This window comes from Mugil cephalus, chromosome 7 (assembly GCF_022458985.1).
Source record: "Mugil cephalus isolate CIBA_MC_2020 chromosome 7, CIBA_Mcephalus_1.1, whole genome shotgun sequence".
Lineage (NCBI taxonomy): Eukaryota > Metazoa > Chordata > Actinopteri > Mugiliformes > Mugilidae > Mugil > Mugil cephalus.
The window spans coordinates 5066099-5086551 of NC_061776.1; the positions used below are offsets into that span (position 1 = coordinate 5066099).

Genomic DNA, 20453 nt, shown 5'->3' on the forward strand with positions numbered 1-20453 from the left:
GCTACGTGCCGGTTCTCGTTTTGCCAATCACGGGATCAGATCTGTTATTGAAAAAGCTGCCAATATCCTGCTCACCTTCGCCCCCCCAAACCTGTCCAATCCTCCCAGACAGACGGCAGCTCTTTATCCCCGCCTGGCGCGAGGCTGGCCTTCATCCAGACAAAACCCACGAAACTCCCAGACACACACACACACATACAAACACGAGCTGAACAGAAATCTGATGCATCCGACTGCAAAAACTATTTATCTTAGATGTTGATAACAGATTCAGCTTCGGCAAGAACATGCTGAGATTTTCCTCGACTGTCTCCTTTCAAAGGAAACGAGCCCAACGCACCTCAAACAGAATGCGTTTTGTGAAATTCTTCGGGCAGGATGACTGGCTTCTTCTACTAAAGGAGGCGCACATGAAGATGAGCTTAAAGGACGAAAAAAGCCAAACATGACACAGCGTTGACTGTTCCCACCCGAAGGTTTTACGCCTCATCGTCAAGAGAAAGGCAACTCACTGAACCTAGAGGGGTACAAAACCGAGCAAATCCCACGGGAACGCTCAAAAAAAAGGCTGCAGAGCCGAACGTTCAGGGATCTTCCGTCATCGCCCTTTTTGTCCACATGCATTCTGCGCTCTATTGAAGATGATCGAAGGAGTTCCTGCCAAGCACTTTCCAAAGGTCACCTGCCAATCAAACGTTACATCTTCTTCTCCTTCCTCCCCTCTCTCTCTTTCATCTCACTCTTCTCTCATCTCTGCAGGAGATGACATGTTTATCATATTCATGGACGCGTTTCATGTCACTAACCCCCCAAGACACATGAAACTTGCATCAATCAGCCACAACATTATGACCACTGGCAGGAGAAGTTAATAACATTTAAACCATCTTGTGACAATATCCATGTTCTGCTGGGAAACTTGCATTTGTTCGTGTGGATGTTAGACACGTATCATCAAAATCATCAAATTCATGTATTTCCTATATTTCCATTTCCTCGCAAACTGGGTTAAGCTCTCTGTGTGTCACCAATATCATGGCTGTGCACGCTTTTATCATATGTCCTAATTTTCCGAGGCGTGGAGCTGACATTAAACGGTCCGTTTATTGGGATCATTTCTCTGTGTGAAGTCAAAAATAGAAGACTGTATGTCCGAGTTTAAAACATCCTGAAAACTAGACCTCCAGTCACGACAGGAAGTGGCTTTAAATTTACACATTTCAATACTTCATTCTCTTTTATTCTCTCTCTTAACCCCCACACATGTGACATGTGACTGTTCTTTTGGCTAAATATGTACGTTATCTCTATACATGCATGAACAATGCTCATACCTAATATGAAACTTAAAGCAGTTAATGTGGAACCAGTGAATTTAAGCTATTCCATTGGGTTCATCATGATTGTAAATCTGTGCCTAAACACTAACACTCAACTCAACTCAGCTGAAACATTAAAGCATTTCCTCTTATGTGTAAACTTTCGGATCCATGCTGCTTTAAAAACCTCTCACTGTCATCACGAGAAAGTGGTAAATATCTTGATGAAAAATCCATCATTTATTGTTATTTGTTCATAGAGAATGTGTGAAGCATGTAGTTAGTGGGATGTAATCACTGACACAGTGAAACACGGAGCGATAATTTTTATTTCATCCGGCCCTTGTTTTGTTTTTTTTGTTTGTTTAGTTCTGGTTATGTGTGGCCTGCATTTGGTGCAGAAGAGGATTATTAAAAAGTAAAAAAATAAAAAAAATTAGTTAGAGCAAATAATTTTTTCTTCTCAGAATTTTGACTTGTTTTTTCTCAAAAATGTCAGAATTTTGGGATTTAAGTCAGAAGTCTGAGAAATTTTTGAATTTGGAGAAAAAAAGTCGTAACTCTGAGAAAATTTTGAATTTGAAGAAAAAAGGTCAAAGTTCTGAGAAAATTTTGTATTTGGAGAAAAAAAGTCGTAACTCTGAGAAAATTTTTAATTTGGAGAAAAAAGGTCAGAATTCTGGGAAAATTTTGAATTTTGAGAAGTGAAAATTCAAAGAATAATAAAAAAAAATTAATTGCTCTAACTACATTTTTTTTCAGTGGCTCTCATCCTCCTCCATCATTAGGTTCCTACCTCTGCTTGTCCGAACCCCCTCCTCATCCGGTTCCCATTTATATTTTCTCCTAGATTAAAGGAAGCTGAGGGACAAACGCTTCCTGTAAGTTACCCCCACAGTTAGGTCTCCTCCGTTCATCTCCACCTCACGGCTGCAGTACGAGGATAAAGGTTTTAACTGTCACTGTAACTGAGCCGACCAGGTCCAGCAGAGCTTTCGTTTATTCACCTGGACACAAGGCTTAACCCAGTTTTATTAATATTTGGGACACGCTCTTTACCCCATATCAGACTGTACGTTAGAAATTCTATTATCCTGTTCAGTGGTTAATCTAATCTAACTTAAAATTATTGACCTGACAGAGCAGATGTGCAGACGTGACCTAAAACAGCTGTTTTGTGAGCTGTGAGGTGGAAACGCCGGCGGTACTTCCTCCAAAAAAAACTCTAGTACGTCTTCATCCCGTTTTTTTTTTTTTTTTTTAATTGTGCAAAAAAAAACAAGGATTAATAATATTTATGGTCGACTGCGAGTTTGCCTGTTTATTACCTAGAGTGTAATGAGTTGGTGATATTCATAGTTGCATTGTTACACAGATGAATGCAGTGATATTAAAGATAATAATAATGAGAGCTGGTGTTAATCATAGTAATTATTAGATAGTCAAGAGCAGTAATAAAAATAGAGTTATTTATTTATTTATTTTAAACTCTGAAGTACACTGAGGTAGTGGCCTCATTTACTATGTAGCTGAGGTGATACAACAACAGAAAAACCCAACAGAGACACAATCATACCAAATATGTGAAACACTAAGAAAATATCATCATAAATGCTTCGTATTCTGTTTGTTGTGTTGCCACAACTCAGTAGTTTAGTTACTTTCCACTGTGTTCCTACATTACGATATTTTGATTTGAGAATTGATTTTAGAGCATAAAGACCTGGTATCAGAAGTATCGAGCTGATTTTATCATCCAACATCTAAATACCTCTCAGACGTCCTCCTGTTAGAAGACGCCATTCGCCATTCAGCTTGCTTGGTCATAATCTTTTGGCTCCCTTTCTTTTAAACGGCACTTTATCTGATCTAGAAACAATCCTTGACATGTTGGTGATTAAAGACTCACATTCTTCACGCTGGGTGAGCGCTAAGAGCCTCGAGTGAGAACGCGAGTCAGTGAGAATCTGTCATCAACAAATAGTCGACTGTGTTTGAGTAACGGATCCCCGGAGCCAAGCCTCGCTATGAAACAGTGTTCGCTGTCTCTATCAGAGGCGCCGTGTTTGTGGGCAGTAAAGCCTATTAAGACACAGAGCTCATACAGATTATACAGATGTGCCGGGAGGAGGAGGAGGAGGTTCCTGATTTCTTTTATCGCAGTTATCACGCTGTAGGGTAAAAACTCTGAGGACTGCAAAGCTCCTCTGTTTCTAACTGGTTCAGATTTTTTTTTCTTGGTAAATTATCTGATGAGGGGAGGATGGGCTGCAGGAAAGTAAACGAAGAAAGAAAAAGAAAGACAGAAAGGAAGTTGGGCCTTTTTTCTCACTGTTTTACGTTCAAGGTTCAGTGCCTTGCTCGAGGGCTCTCTGCAGGGACGGCAGCAGCAGCAGCAGAGCAAAGGGAGGGTGAGACTCCAGCTGGTCCTCTGAGTAACAGGCCTACTATCCCAACCCTCAGGCCTCAGCTGGCCCAAATCTAAGGCGCAGGAACTAAATGGGTCCCGTAGAAGCCGCGGTCCTGAAGCTCGGCTCCACCGTCTGCTTCAGGGAGTCTGGGTCACTACGTAAAGAGCAGCATCAGGGAAGCTCCCGTTACCGTGACATGTGTTTCAACTCATTTGACAGATCTCATCTCAGACCCTGTGAACACGACACCGAGTCCAGAATAAATCACCTGATTCGTAACAAAACACACGGCTGCTGCTATAAATGATCACCAACGATCGATGAGGTTACGCCATCTACACTGCTTCTTATTTAGTGGGACGTGTGGTCGTCTGCAGATTCTGAATACTTTGAGCTACTTCTACTTGTGCATCTGATCACGACTATCACCCATTACACCATTAAATAAGGACGTCTGAAAGCATTCTGACTTTCATTTTCCCAATTAATCATCACATATATGTGACATTAGAGAGATAGATTTTTTCCTGAAGTCCAGGACGACGTCTTCAGTGTCTTCCAACATAAAATCCACGAAAACCAATAATTGTCGTCCTTGTTGAACATAAGTTTCACCATTAGGGCAAAGTTTAAAAATAATGATTGGATATCAATTGATAAACTCCTCGGACTGATTTTTTAAAGACACGTGACCTGACTGGATATAAAAAGTATGACAACAGAGAAGAAGAGCTGCACAAAAGTACAGACACGTGGAAGACGTGAAACTGTTGTGGAGAAACCACAAACCTGTGGTAAAACATTAGTTTTAATTTTGAGTGAAAGTGTTTCACACCTGAATTATCTTTCACTGGGTTTACATGGAGCCAAATATTCTGATCAGATAGAACTGCTCCATATAAACACCTATTCTGGAATAAACATGCTCAAAATGAATGATTGAAAGTCATGTGAACAGTAACTCAGAGTGAAATCAGGCTCTGTTCAGTCTGAACATGCTCTGTCTTGATGTAAATGTGCAGCGACGCTCGAGTGACGTTTCCTCATCTTCTTGTTTTTAATAGTAACTCTGATAGAACTAGATGTTATCTCACACTTAGATGGAAGAAAAATCAGGAATATTAAACGGTTTAAAAAGGTCCGTCAAAGATTCACTGAAGCCAGGATAGAATGAAGTGTGGAGCAAATTCAGAACCACTGGAAAACCTTGAAGACCAGCTACTATGAGGCTAAACAACACAATAGCAAAAGCGGATATGAGCCCACAAACCTTCACAATCAAAGTGTAAAAACAATATTGACTTCTGTGGTGATTAGTCATTAGTCTTAGATCTGTGCATGTCACACGTCAGTAAAACGTAAAACACCTCACATGGAAACAGTCGACCTGAAACCAAAAAAAGTCTCCACGTGAACCCGGCTAATGGTGGCTGAAACTTCCGCCGAAATGTTAGCAAAAAGACGTGTTTGTATCTCGGAACCTCCTCTGCTAACCTTTCCTCCGTATGTTCCATCTTTATTGATCCAAAACTATTGAATTCAAAACATTGTGAGATGGAGAAGCAGCCAGAAATTCAAAGAAACCTGCTCAAATCTAAACTATACAGCAGAATCCGAGATGTTGGTTCATTCCGCATGTTTGATGTGTTTCTAAATCCATAAACCTTTGGATTACGACAGATTTTTTCATTTTTCTTTATCTTTATGTGGTCTCAGCTGTTTGGACCACACGAACCGCGAATAACAAATATTAAAAAACACATCAGTGAGCCGCATTGTGTTCCTTCGTTTCTATTCATCATTTTCTGTTTGTTTTGCCTCAAACCAAATTAATCCATCTCTGTTTATAGTGTAAATCCCATGCACTGAAAATTAAGGAAAAAGGTATAAAGCATCCATACACAATGGTTCGGGACAATAAATAGTCTTGATCCCATTCGGGTGTATTTAGCTGATGCTCTTATCCAGCCACATTTACAGGACAAAGCGGCTAAATTTAAACCCGATTACGTGTGCTGCAAGACACCAACACCATAGTGAAGGGCTAATATTTTCTGTCCTAATCTCTTTTTCTTCTCCTTTTATCTTATTGTGTTGATGTTCAAGAAACAAAAGCTGGTTGACAACTGCACATGAGGAATTGCAGCATTGTGCTTTTTCATAATGGACTCTGCCTTGCTGTGCCTCTATGCCCTAAATACAAAGACAATAAAAAGCTTTCCAAAATGAGATGGAGAAAACAAAACAAAACAAGAAAAAAAAAAAACAATCACGTCTACCCCTCATTGAAATTAAAAATATATGTCGTTGGGCAGCTTTAAAGTTTTTCTGATGAAATTCTTTAAGAAACTCTGATGAAAACGGTGGAAATCTCTTGGATTTGGATGAGCCTCCTGCATTATTTCACTGCATCAATAATAGACGTGAGTATTTATTCAGATACTTGTATCACGTCAGCAGGAGCAGAGATACCCATTAAACGTGAATATTAATCCACTGCCAGGCCAAAGCCTTTTAACAAAACACTAATTGGTATCAAAATAAAGTAACATGTCCACTCTTCATTCCCATCAGTTAGTTACAATGTACATCACTTAACCCTACAACAATAGAGTTATAGATAATTACACCATCACTAGCGTTGGGTATAGTTCACCCCATAAAAAATACTTCTCATCAAAATATATTAAACTGAAAAGATACATGAATTTATTTATTTATTTTTTATTTATTTATGAATTTACTGCATTTTAAATATGTCTGATAAAAGAAACAAAAAAAAAAATGGTATAATAGGGCTCATATAAAAAGGCTCTAAAATTTGTGAATCTTTAATAAATCTTAAAACAAATAAATAAATAAAAATAATGGAGCTACAAATGTGAAATTTGGTCCACCCATTCCTGGGACATGTGAGACTTGTCCAATGAAGACACGGTTGTTCTGCATCACTGACAACAGTGGGAGATATAGTCACAGTGGGTAAAAATGACGAGCTGACTACAAAAAATGGTTTGGGCCAAAAGAATTCCATTGGAAATTACCACTAAATGATATTTATTCATAAGCATTACACTAAATAAACCCATTATATGTAGTGGCCACTTAGCTAGCTCTAGTTCAAAGAATAAATATGCGTAGCTAACGACTACCTTTAAAGTGTTATTCACTTGTTGGCGTACCAGATTATCAAAGCTGTGGATGCAGTGCACAGCATGTGGGCATAAAAATCTGGTTGCAAGTTATTACAACCATCTGACCCAAAAATATTTTACCCTCAAATCACTAATGTCGGGTGGAACATGTGCCAATAGAAGAAAACAAGGACTGATGTGTGGAAACACTCCTACCTTCGATGGCATCAATGAGCTGCCTGAAGGAACCCAAGGACCAACGCAAATCAGACATCAGCAACACAACAATCACTTCAATGAGAATCACCCAACGTTAGTGTTCTAGGGTTAAGTCTCAGATATCTGCATCTGTAAAGGCCTTATTTTCTGTTTGAGATCATTTAATTATACAAATACTGTTGATTTAAGTCAGTACTATGGTTGAACTATTCTGGAGACAAATTCTAACGCCAATAAATTGTGTTGTGGTGTAACTGATTATGGTCCTGCAACGATCCTCCAGCCCAACCAGATTATCTGGGGAGCTTGTGTTGGACAGAAGTGGATGTTGTAGAAGAAATTAACAATAAACTAAAAGTTAAATGACAGTTAAAGGGGAATAAAGCATATGCCCAGAATTCCTTAGTTTCTTTGTGAATCATACTTGGCAGAGGTATCATTCCCCTGTAATGGCCCATTACAGACTACCAGACTCTGATAAGGATCTAGGCTGATTAATGGCTTAAAGATAAACTTGGTCCATTGTTGACGTGGAGAGAAGTAAGTTGTACCAATGAACCGCAGATACTGAACAGAAGTCCTCAAAATTAAACAAACAGTTTTAGATCCTGTGCAAACTTTGGGCCAACATCAGTAACAGTGTCATCTCAGGGAAATCACTTAGTTTCCATTCCCCCTGAATATTGCAATAAAAACTGGTACAAGAAACGCCTATGAAATGAGATGATGCAGGGGGGTCATGTGACCAGTTCATTTGAAGCCCATCTTCCTCAAAGTGAGCTCTTGTGTGGCGACACTTTATTAAAATTTCAGAAATATCACTATTATTTTGCAAAAACAATGTAATGAAAATGCAGCTACTGTTGCAATCAGTTTAACTGCTAATGCTGTTTCGAAGGTTTGGTTGTGTTTGGGCACAAAAAGAAAACGTATATGGGTTACAGGACCATCTGTTGACTCCCTTCTTAGGTCCTGGCATATTTACCAAAAATCTGAAAATGACTTATTTGGTTGTGGTGGGGATGAGTCGCTAGGGATGCTCTTGGAGCTTCTTCAGGGGGCTGGAGGTGAAGATACCGTCCAGGGCAGTCAGCTGTTGTTTTGTGCCATCTTAATTATTCTCAGCAGTGTTTTTTTTTGTTTGTTTGTTTGTTTGTTTGTCTCCTGCAGTGCTGCCGCTGTACCACACCAAGATGCCATATGTGATGGTGCTCTCTGTGGAGCGCTGACAAAAAGAAAACAACATAAGGAGATGTTTCGACAGGTTTGCCTTCCTGAGCATTCAGCTGCTTCTGTGTCTTCTTAATCAGCGCCGTGATGTTTGTTGTCCGTGAGAGACCCTGTCAGGAATTTAAAAGTAGACACTTTCTCAACCATCAACTATTAGACAATTATAAGACCAAGAACAAAGTTCGTTCTGGTCCAGATCATTTATACTTCACCAGAAGCTCAGTTGCTCATAGCCCCCTCCCACTGCAGCATACGTCACATGCGCTAAGCATTGTGGAAGATGAGGGAGTTGGACAACGAGAAGTACTTTTCTTATTATTTTTCTGATGTAGTTTTGATGACTGTGAGACTGGGAGAGATTAGCGGTCGCACTGACAATATTAGCATCTCTGAGCTTGCAGAGTGGTCGCTAGCATTCCACATCAACCACATGAGAAAAAAGTTCTTCCTGGTTGATGTATTGAGAACAAGATGCGAGAACAAAATTACGTCATTCTGTTGTCACAGCCCTTGGTGCAAGAACAAATTTCTCCCTTTTCGCTGCGTATGTAACAGCCTTTAGCCTTCTTGATATCAAGATAAGTAGTCGCTGGTTAAAAATGAGCTTCAAAGTGTTGATCCACAAACTGTGACCGAAAACAGTTCCTCTAGCACTACTCAGTGTTCCTGTTCAGACCTAGCTTACGTCACAAGCCACAACCAACTGAGATCTAATCCATTTCATCCTCTGAAACCAGATAAATACCGACGTTATTTGGTGTAAAGTAAAACATAGTAATCAATAACCACTGCTGTTTCAGAACCACAAACAGTGCTGATTTGTTGTTAAGATGTTATTTATTTACTGATCTCCATCCTAAAGTTATTCTTTCTCAGATTATAGCTGTAACTCTGGAAGCTTCCATACAACAGACTGTAATCTCTACGCTTTGTTCCTGTTCAGACCTAGCTTTGCAAATGCGTCTCCACTTACGTCTCAAGCCACGAACTGAGATCTGATCTGTTTCACCCTCTGAAGTCAAATAAACATAATCTGGTGTGAAGCAAAATACAGTAATCAATAACCACTGCTGTTTCAGAACCACAAACAGTGCTGTTTTGTTGTGTGATCTCACCATGATTTGGGGAGATGACACATATTTTGGAAAAAGCAAACACATTCTGCTATTATTTATTTATTGTTCTCCACCCTGTTATTTTTTAAAATTGTTATACCTCAATCTCTGTAAGCATCCATATGACGCATCAGAATCCCTGCTAATAAAATGTAACTTAGCCCGGAATTACACTTTGTGTATTCATATTCATTCATTTCAATAAATCCTTTTTGTTTGGAATATTTGTTCAACAGCTCCCACGACAGAATATTTTGAAAGACCCTCATTACTTTTCTGTGCCTTTACCTTTTCTACTAAAATTGTCCAGGATGCATTGAGTTCTAAACTAAATGCTTTCACATTATGCGCCCTCTGTGCGTCTTGTGTGTCTTTGCATCACGGCTTTGTGTTAATCTGACTCACAAAGCAACACTTGAAAGAGTTTCACCTTTACAAGCGCGGAACAAAGCTGCGTCAATCCTCATTAGCCCCAAAAGAAACACATCTTTGTGCTTGTACTGAAGAGAAAAAAACACCACAGCGCCAACACATTTCCACATCAGACGGAGCGTAGCCACAGGTTTCCGTCCCCTACATGAGTCATTCAATTTATTTCCTTGAAAACACCAACAGACGCAGCAATTATAACCCGCCACCGTTAATTAAAGGGCCGCTCACAGCATCCGAGTCGCCACCGGCACATTGGTGCATTGCTCTGGATAAAGGCGTGCATGTGATCTGAAGAAACTCTGACCACTTCATTGGTGGATGCTATTGTCTTGCTGTTGCATGTATTCATCCAGTTCTGCAAAGATTCTGTTAAAACGTAATTACCTCACATTAGAATGGTCCGTGTAGCACCTGTTTAAATAAAGTACGGTGTCCAGGAAAATGACAATTAGACGAAACGCACATAAATGTGACACCAACCACCTCAGCAAAACGCACAAATGATGGAAATGTTTCCATAAAACCCCGAAAAAAAGTGACGAACCTAGTTGGGATGCACTTGTTCATAACTTATTATTAACAGTTTCTTCTCGTCATTTATTTCTCCTTAATTATATAAAGCAGAGAGAGAGAGAGAGAGAGAGCGCCTAAAATAATTAAAGTTTGTCTCTTTTCAGATCCTCTCAGTGAGATGTCATGGTGATAAACTTCAAAGTGCTACTTAAATCTCTCTATTTGGAGAAACACAGCAGCCTGGAGCAGCGTTTCCATCTCCCTGAAGAGCTCCAACATTTGTTGTTGTTTCAGAGATTGTGTGTGTAGGTTGTGATCACCTCTACAGGGGGGCTGGGATTTTATTTATTTCATTTTTTATTATTGTATACATTTGAACAGATGCTTCAATGCCTCTGTTGGTGGAAGGTGACGTTAAAATTCAAGAACAAGCAACTGATTGGATTAATCATTCTCCGACTACGCTGCATGCGCGATGCTGTGGGTGTGGTGTAGGTTTCGTGGATGCTGAAGGCTCCTGTTGATCCCCATGGAGGTGGACTTAACTGCTCTCATCCGCTTTCTATTCCCTATCAGCGCTGCCAGCTCTCCATGTGGGAGACGCTCACAACAGAGAATGAAAAAGGTTATAGTCAAGACAAGTTATATGTACATCTAGATATGGCTAATTTATTTATTTATTTATTTATTTTTCCGACTGGTTGAAGCTGAAACTGTATTTTAAAAATTTACCCTGTGACTTCCACACTGAGAAATATGATTAATCCCACTGCAAACTGAGTATTTAGATTATTGAAGTGTTCACATGATTGTACAGGTTCATCAAACATAAATACTGAAGCTGTATGTAGCTGTGCGGTACATTTATGCACTATGGTCATCTGTTCAAAAGCGCGATAGCTCAAAAAGTATAAAAGCCACAGTTTAGATATTTATATATATATAATGTGTTCACACATGTGTATCTTGCTAATTGAATGACTGGGTTAGAAAATCGGTGCAAAATGAGAAATTAAGCATTTTATTGTCTACAAAAAAGATCAACTGTGTGGTTACAATGGCAGTTAAAGGGTTAAAGGAATCAGCTCTTTCACTCATACATGTTACCAAGGTATAAAATAAACCAGAGCGTGTTTAGTGCGATTCATGTGAAAGCTGAAAGTAAATCAAGCTCTGGCTCAGACTAAACAACTGGCCGGCGAGTGCCTGAACAGGATGGTCTTGGACTGCTTCCACTTGGCAGCGAAGCCTCTGGACTTTGTAAAAAAAAAATTACACGTGTGATTCCAACGTGAAGCCTTTGTCCATGTTTGTTTACACGTGCGAGGCCCGACTTTCTGAAATCTCAACAGCCACTTGGGACAAAGCAAATCGCCCCCGGGAGACGGTTAACGTAGACAAAACTCAAGTCGTTTCGCGTTCAGGTTCGGTCGTTTTTAGCAGAAGTCCACAAACGAGGAGCTAAGTCACGTGGAAGACGGAGGCTTGGAGACAACGGGACGAAAACTAATGCTGCAAAGAGCCTGTTGATTTGACCTGGGAAAAGCTCCATGTGTCCGTGAATGAGCCCAATCCCAGCTGTGCAACCACAGCTAATGAAGTAGGGGCTTTGATCCACGATGCTGTCCTGGAGACTGTTCCCGAAATCAACTGGAACAAAAGAGCAGCTGATTTCCATGTGGGCTGTGTTAGGTCGGCTCCTTACTGAGGTTGGGCCCTCGTGATTGGCCCGTATCGTTGGCGCTAGTTGGCAGCTCTTTAATTGATTCGTCAGTTGAATCTGCAGAGGGGAAGAGTCGCTCGGAGAAATCTCTCTGACTGGCTGATGAGCTCAGAGAACCGGAGCACGAGGACAGCACGAGTCAAAGGGAGTAAAGTAAACGAGACGACGAAGTTTAAAGCACACACAAGCTCATCTGAACACTGAAATATGCAAATGTTTTCAGGATTGTCGGCGGGAATCAGGAGAGGCCAGCTCTGTACGGTGGGTCGTAGTATGTACCACCTGGTTGATGGTTGTAGTCTTTGTGTTGTGTTCAAGTTCATCGTTCTTCAATGTCAGTCTGGTGTTTCCTTACATTTAAATACAAAACTAGCCACAGATTCACACACGCCAATGAATATGCAAAAATAAAAAATGTGAATTAATTGTAAAATGCACCCGGTAGGAAGTCTTCTGACCAGCTCTGCTGCTCAGTTCAAAACTCACAAAATTCACAATAACGGTAAATGCAAATAACTTGTCGAGACAAGAACTGGGCAGGACAGTGATGCTGGACTTGATCTTAAAAGATCATTTCCCCCCCGCTTGCTTTCATCTTCTTTTTCTAGACAGCTGTGACACTACAGGGTGTATCACTGCCCTCCACACGGTAAATTTACTACGTTGCACTTCGCACTCTGCTTGCTTTCCACAGCTTTACTGCTGCTTTGAGCATTTCCTAACGACACAGTCACAAAACCAGTGCATGCTAAGTAACCAGACTGAAAAGCAACACAGATTACGGTGCTTCATTTCGGTGCCGGTGAATGTTTAATTCAGCTCTTTTTTCCCTCCAACTTTATTGAAAATTTGTAAATTTGAGTTCATTTTGGCAATAACATGGGTCGGTCATCAATAGCAGAGTGGTCAACCTGCAACAAGGGAGGTAACACCCGGAATTAGATTAAACATGTGACGACTCATAGCATTTTTTAAGAAATGTAACGTCTTTGATAACCTGCTAGCAACACCCTATGTCAAGCACATCTGCTGCTGCCAGCGGAGACTTTATTACGATAAATTTGGTTGTTTTGAAGTGTATTTTATTGGTTAATTTATTTCGTAGTTTTAGATGTTTTTCTATTATTTAAATGCATATTCTATTATAAAAGAGCCATTTATAGAGAAAGTTTGTATATTTTCGATCCTTTATGCACCGGGACCATTTAAAAAGTACCTTAAAAGCCTTAACGAACCCATCCCTATTAATCACACGTTAAAAAAGGAACTTACATTAACACGGTTGCAACATGTCTGCAGATGTAAAAGTTGTAACCTTAACCCATAGAGTCACAGTAAGATAAGACATGCCTTAATTGATCCCTCAATGGGAGAATTCTCATTGTTAGAGATTGTTATTGTAGCAGAGACGTTCAGCAATTATATGAACAGGGCACATATAGGTGGATTATGTATGAAAAAGAATAAAAATATGAAAATAATGAATAGGAAAGATATATTACAAACAAGGAAAATGTTAATATGCTTATATATATATATATATATCTATGCACACATATTAGGGTAAATAATCCAGGTTGGTCTGTAGTGGATCCATGGACATTTTTCTCTTGATATGAACCAACTGATCTCAACTAAAGGCTTCAAAGCCTCTTTAATTAACATTAAATTAACGATTTTTTTTAAACGAATGTTTTCTTGAGATCTATGTGGGAACAAAAGGAGTAAATGATGTGATGCTATGGCGTCACATCCCGGGAAAATTGTCCCAGTCTGTGATCAATCCAGCGGGAGTCGTCATCTCCCTCCTGCAGCTCTGATATAAAAGGTTTTGACGCTCGACCGTCAGCCTGGGACTAATATGTGATCTCTCCCTTCCCCCTCGTGACAATGTCGCCGCGTGACGTCTAATCTCGATTCTGAGAAGCTCGACTAAACGCGCTCTCTAGGAGATTTCAGATCAGAAAGATTGCAGGCGCAGCTGGAAGTCCGGCCAATCAGCAAACTAAAGAAGAAAAACACAAACACAGTGATTTTTTCCCCTCTTATCAATCTTTCTCCAAAACGTTTAAGCAGTTCAGGTTTTTTTTTTTTTTTTTATTTCCCCCCAAGTCCACATTAAATCTGACATGAAACTGAAACATGCACAGACGCAGCACTTGTGCACGTCGGAGGGTTTAAGCTCCGTCGCTCATTAGAGAGAAAGCAAAGCTCCTCCATTGACGTGTCGATCAGAGCTGCACAAACAATGTTGTTAACAGGATCGAGGCGGGCGTTTAGAGAGGGCCTTTGGGATTTTATTTCAGCTGTTTATTTCAGGATATTTATTCTTTCGCAGAATTGGGGAGATGGTGCAATCTGGTCAAAGAATATCTGTGAAGTGGTGTGTGTGTTTTTCCCCCTCGCGAGTAATGAGCAAATTAATAAATCCATGGATGGCGGCTGTTTGCAGTTTGAAAGGGATTTTACAGACTGTTTCCTGTGTTGCCAACGCTCTTAATTAGCATTAAGAGATTATCCTAAAACTGAAGCCTATGAGATATTTTTGTACCGTTTTTTTTTTTTTTATCTCCGGTGTTTAACTGCTCAACAGTTTGGGATCAGATGTCTTTTTATGCGGATTTTCTTTGGATGGTTCAGGCTGTATTATGTAAAAAAAAATATATATAAAAGGAGCAAATTTAAGTAAGACTGGTCCTAAAGCACTTTGTTAGTTACTAATATTTGGGTATTACAAGGAAACATGTGGCCACCTATCCCCTACATCATACAGGTGGCGCCATTTTGCAACTTTGGAGTCAGAGTCTAATCAGTACAGTCGGAGAGTGGAGCCACCTCCACCAGTTACAATGACATGCTGAGTTATACACTGTAATTATAATAATGTCAACTCAAATCATGGGCGCCATGTTTGCTACATCAGAGGTTAGATTCTACAGTGTAACCCTATGGGGCGGATGTGCTATGTTGAAATAAATGTCTTATTTTCACCATTAACGGGCCTATAAATGTTATTACCACCGTCTGTCAGTATGTAAAAGGCCCTCATTTAAATATGCCAGCATCTACTTACTTTAAATATTTTTAATATGAGCCTGTAAAATGCTTTGTAGCCCAATCACCTCATCAGTCATGGAGCTGTGTTTATCTGCTCCTCAGTCTCCGTGTTCATCCATCACCGTTAAAAGGTTGAAATTACTCAGAAAAATTAGAAATACTCAGAAATAGTGAAAATTAAACTGTTATTCAGTGTTGTCATTATAACATTGGCAAGCTAGCCTTCATAACTTACTAATAACCGAGGTAAAGTTACGTGTCAGTTAAATCTGTCTACATGGACATAAATTACGTGAACACATGGGTTTCACAGTATATATGATGGTAGCTGCTATTTTTCTAAGCTTTTAGTCTAGATAACTAGCTAGCATACGGCTAGGTTAGCTTCAAACTTCATTTGTAAGGCGGTGTTGGGCGTTTTTGAGATCAAGGTTCACATCAGCCGTAGGCTGAGCATTGTGGAATATTTTAACTTTTAATACAACTTTATTCTCTGTTATTACCACTTCTCTATGGGTGAATATTGGTTAGATGTATCCAACATGGCGCCCATGAAACATGTGACCAGCTCAGAACCAATCCGCATAGAGGGACAGCTAGGACAGTCCATTCCCTTAGTTGGACAGACTCTGTTTGGCTTCACATTAGAGGAGCTTCACTGTCCATCTACGGTTTTATCTAGTGGTGCATTAATGTGTTAGTCACATCAGTAAAAGAGGAGCTCATTTAAATACTGACAGGCAGTTTGTGAATTCTCCCCTGGGATCATGTTTTATATATATATATATATATTATTATTAAACCGAAATCTGCAAAGTGTAGAGGTATAAAAGTTCAGTAACTCTGAAGAGACTTCATAACCGGGGCCGATGTTAAATGCACCACACGAATCACATCAGTTACATCAGGTTTCACTGACCCATGCTCACTTTTTAAGTACGGTGAGAACACATTTTTGCACATGAGTAGTAACATCTATCTGAAAAACCCATTTCCTTTCAAATAGAATCACACAGAGGAGTCCGGGATGTTGGGTCCTCCTCTGCTTCAGAACATAACTCCGCTGGGTTGGATCCAGATATCCCGCAGCCTGCGCTCAGACTGACGAGCTTAATATAACACAGTGGCCGTGAGCGTGTTCACACCTGGGTCCCTCTGGTGCACCGAGGATGCAAAGTAAAATCAATGCACAGACCGGGGGGGGTTGTAAGTTGAGGAGTACGGCCTCGTCAGCTCTTAATTATCACCTTAAACGCTGCGTCTCTCCGCGACGCGTTCGCTGCAGTTCTGGGACGACTTTTTCCTGCAGTTAGTCTCTTTTCACACCGCTAATGTGTTTATCTGTGCCACAGGATGTTGTATGACCCACTTCACACGCAGCACGTTTAAATGGTGTTGTGAAAAGGAACTGTGTTTACAGACGCGGAGCGTTCACGAAACTGAAATACAGCCCTTCGAGGTGACGCCCTTTACTTTGATCAAACCTGCTCTAATTAACAGAGAAAGCAGCACATCCTCACACCGAGCCAGAGATTATATATGAAAATATTTTCGTGTATCAGTATGAACTGTTGCAACATCCACATAGAATGATGTAAAAAGCATGAACGTATGTTGGATGAGAATCAGTTGTATTTATTCACCTTTGTCTTATGCTGCTTCCTATAGAGTTTGTATGTTTTTTCCCACAACAATGACAACAAAGAGCATTCTGATTCTGATTCTATGGATAAAATCTACGAAAATGAACAAAAAAGGCTAAAATCTACTTGAATAAAATATTTGGTCCATACACTTTTTTTGCGTTTTTCTGAGCTGCATTTATTTGCCTCTTAAGTTTGATTCTGAAGGTCTAAAATCACGAGCAATTTGTCTGACACACAAGTGAAAAACCAACAATTTACACAACTCAGTTCTAAAGTGACCACAGGTTAGAGTCACTCTGCTACTTCACAGCGACGCACTCAGAGTAAATGTTCCTGTGAAACTGTGCTGTGATGTGACGACTGATGGGAAAAGACAACGTTGTTTTATTTTTTAAATATGAATAAGAGACAAAATAATAAAACATGAAAAAACATGTCGAGAAAAATACTCAAATCAGTCAGAGGCATGTCAACAACTAGAGACACGTCAACAACTAGAGACATGTCAATAACTAGAGACACGTGAAAACAACCAGAGACACGTCAACAACTAGAGACACGTCAACAACAACTAGAGACACATGAAAACAACCAGAGACACGTCAACAATTAGAGACACGTGAAAACAACCAGAGACACATCAACAACTAGAGACACGTCAACAATAACTAGAGACACATAAACAACAACTAGAGACATGTCAACAACTAGAGACACGTGAAAACAACCAGAGACACATCAACAACTAGAGACACGTCAACAATAACTAGAGACACATAAACAACAACTAGAGACACGTCAACAACTAGAGACACGTCAATAACTAGAGACACGTGAAAACAACCAGAGACACGTCAACAACCAGAGACACGTCAACAACCAGAGACACGTGAAAACAACCAGAGACATGTTCAACAACAACTAGAGACACGTCAACAACTAGAGACACGTTCAACAACCACTAGAGACACGTCAACAACTAGAGACACGTTCAACAACAAGAGACAAGTCAATAACTAGAGACACGTCAACAACAACCAGAGACATGTCAACAACTAGAGACACGTCAACAACAACTAGAGACACGTCAACAACTAGAGACAAGTCAACAACTAGAGACACGTCAACAACCAGAGACACGTCAACAACAACTAGAGACAAGTCAACAACTAGAGACGAGTCAACAACTAGAGACACGTCAACAACAACTAAAGACAAGTCAACAACTAGAGACACGTCAATAACTAGAGACACGTCAACAACAACTAGAGACAAGTCAACAACTAGAGACACGTCAATAACTAGAGACGAGTCAACAACTAGAGACACATCAACAACAACTAAAAACAAGTCAACAACTAGAGACAAGTCAATAACTAGAGACACGTCAACAACAACTAGAGACACGTCAACAAGTAGAGACACGTCAATAACTAGAGACACGTCAACAACTAGAGACATGTCAACAACAACTAGAGACACATCAATAACTAGAGACACGTCAACAACAACTAGAGACACGTCAACAACTAGAGACACGTCAACACAACTAAACTAGAGACCAACTGCACATAACTAGAGACACGTCACAACAACAACTAGAGACACGTCAATAACTAGAGACAACTGTCAACAACAACTAAGAGTCAACAAGTCAACAACTAGAGACATAACAACTAGAATTCAACAACTAAGACACGTCAATAACAACATAGAGACACGTCAACAACAACAGAGACAAGTCAACAACTAGAGACACAGTAAACAACAGACAGCACAACGTCAATAAACCTAGAGACACGTCAACAACAACTAGAAGCAACAACTAGAGACACGTAACAACTAAGAGTCAACAACAGGACACGTCAACAACTAGAGAGACAAAATAGAATCAACGAGACAGTCAACAACGAGAGACAAGTCAACAACCAGACAGGTCATTAACCCAAATTCACAATGAGACTGGATGAGGAAACAAAAAGAGAAACTTTAATAGAAGCAACAATGAACACATGATTTAAATAAGTGATGAATCCAAACATTGAACCATGAGGCACAGGAAATACAGAGAGACAAACAATTAAACAACAGTCAGACAGCTTCACTGAAACAGTTTCTGTGTTTTCAAGGTGAATCAGTCGGACGATTCAACCCTCACGTTTATTCTGCTCTTAGTCATAGGACAAGAAATAAAAAAATAAAAAGAGAGAGCACTTCCACTGTTTATCCTGCCAGGAGGTCAACACAGGAGGAGAACGGGTAGATAATGTGTGAGAGGAAAAGGATAATAGCCGGAGGACGGCTTAAAAAAGGACAACCAGATTATTCTGAAATGATCTTAATTAATGAACAGAGAGACCTGCGGGTTACTCTCATTACCAGTTAATCTGCCACGTAGTCGCTTCATTTAATCATCTGATCAGCCTTTAAATGTTGAAATAAAATGACATTCCGCCTAAAATTCAAGGGTACATCTTCAGATTCCAGTTCCTCCAAAGATTTATTTTTACTTGACTTGGAAAAAAAAGTCAGAAAATAAAAAGATTATTATTGACACACTGCAATGAGAGGGGACGAGAGCGGCATTTGTGATGTGATTTCTTTTTTATATTACAAAGGTAGATAATTACTTATTTTGTCCTATTCACCTAAATTAACAAAGTCAATGCTAAATAAATTAACTGAGTCGTCATGTGACTTCCGAGCGCACTTCAGGTTTTTACAGCTAAACTGAATTGATGGGAAAAAATCTATCTTGACAGATGTTTTAGAAACAGTTTATTAATCAAACCCCCCCAAAAAAACAAACTAAAAAAAAATCATAAAATTATATATAACCAACTATCCCACTCTGAAAGATACATATCAAAAAACAATCTTTAAAAAATTCTTTAAAATTATTTAACTGCACCACATAAATGGAGGGTAATTTAAGAAAAAACATATGGAGAAAATTAAACAATAATCAGAAGTAATCAGAAGTATAGATGGAGCTCCACTTGGAATAAATTTCCTCCCAGTCCGTCAGTATTTGGCATCAAGGTGTGCACTATATTGTATATTTTTTAGATAAAATCCAGATGAGAATGATCTGAGTTGACCAGAAGAAGAATGACTCACCATGAGTGGACACGTCGAGAGACACAAGGTCACAAAGAGCAAACTTTTCATCTTTCGTTCCTCAGGTGGAAGCCGGAGTTCTGCCCTGCTACCAGGAGAAACTCTCCATTTAAACTCCACCTCCGAGTTTGTCTTCGCAGTGAAGAAGAAGAAGAGAGGAGAAATGTTTTTTAAATTCCATGAATGAGGCACAAACACGAGAAAAACAAATAGTAATAAAGGAGTGAAAGCCCAGTCTGTGATGTCCTGTATCCACTCTGGCTGCTTCCACTGAGCTGAATGTGCAGAGAGATCACTTACCCACGGCTCACTCCAACCGTCAAGCTCTCAACAATGAGCAGCTACGCGTACGGGGCAGACTTTCAAAATAAAATCTTAACAGTAATTTTACTTTTATTATTTTTTTAGGCTTAAAAACTCATCTTGAGCACTGTTCAAAGGGCTGAAGAGAAATTATAGAAAAACATTTTAATCGTTCCTTTGTTGCCCGAGTGTCTGAGCCTCGCGTTCAATATTGACTTGAAGGAAATTGCT

The 20453-nt window shown here is 39.7% G+C and overlaps 1 protein-coding gene across 1 annotated transcript in view; it reads right to left on the minus strand.

Annotated features, from left to right (window-relative positions):
* The window catches only part of LOC125010984 (vasoactive intestinal polypeptide receptor 2-like), a 64755-nt gene extending 44503 nt beyond the window's left edge, over positions 1-20252 (minus strand). The window contains exon 1 of the mRNA XM_047589962.1: positions 19920-20252. Coding sequence (XP_047445918.1) covers positions 19920-19970 — 51 coding nt within the window. The 5' untranslated portion in view covers positions 19971-20252. The remainder of the gene's footprint in view (positions 1-19919) is intronic.
* Between the last annotated feature and the right edge of the window lie 201 nt (positions 20253-20453).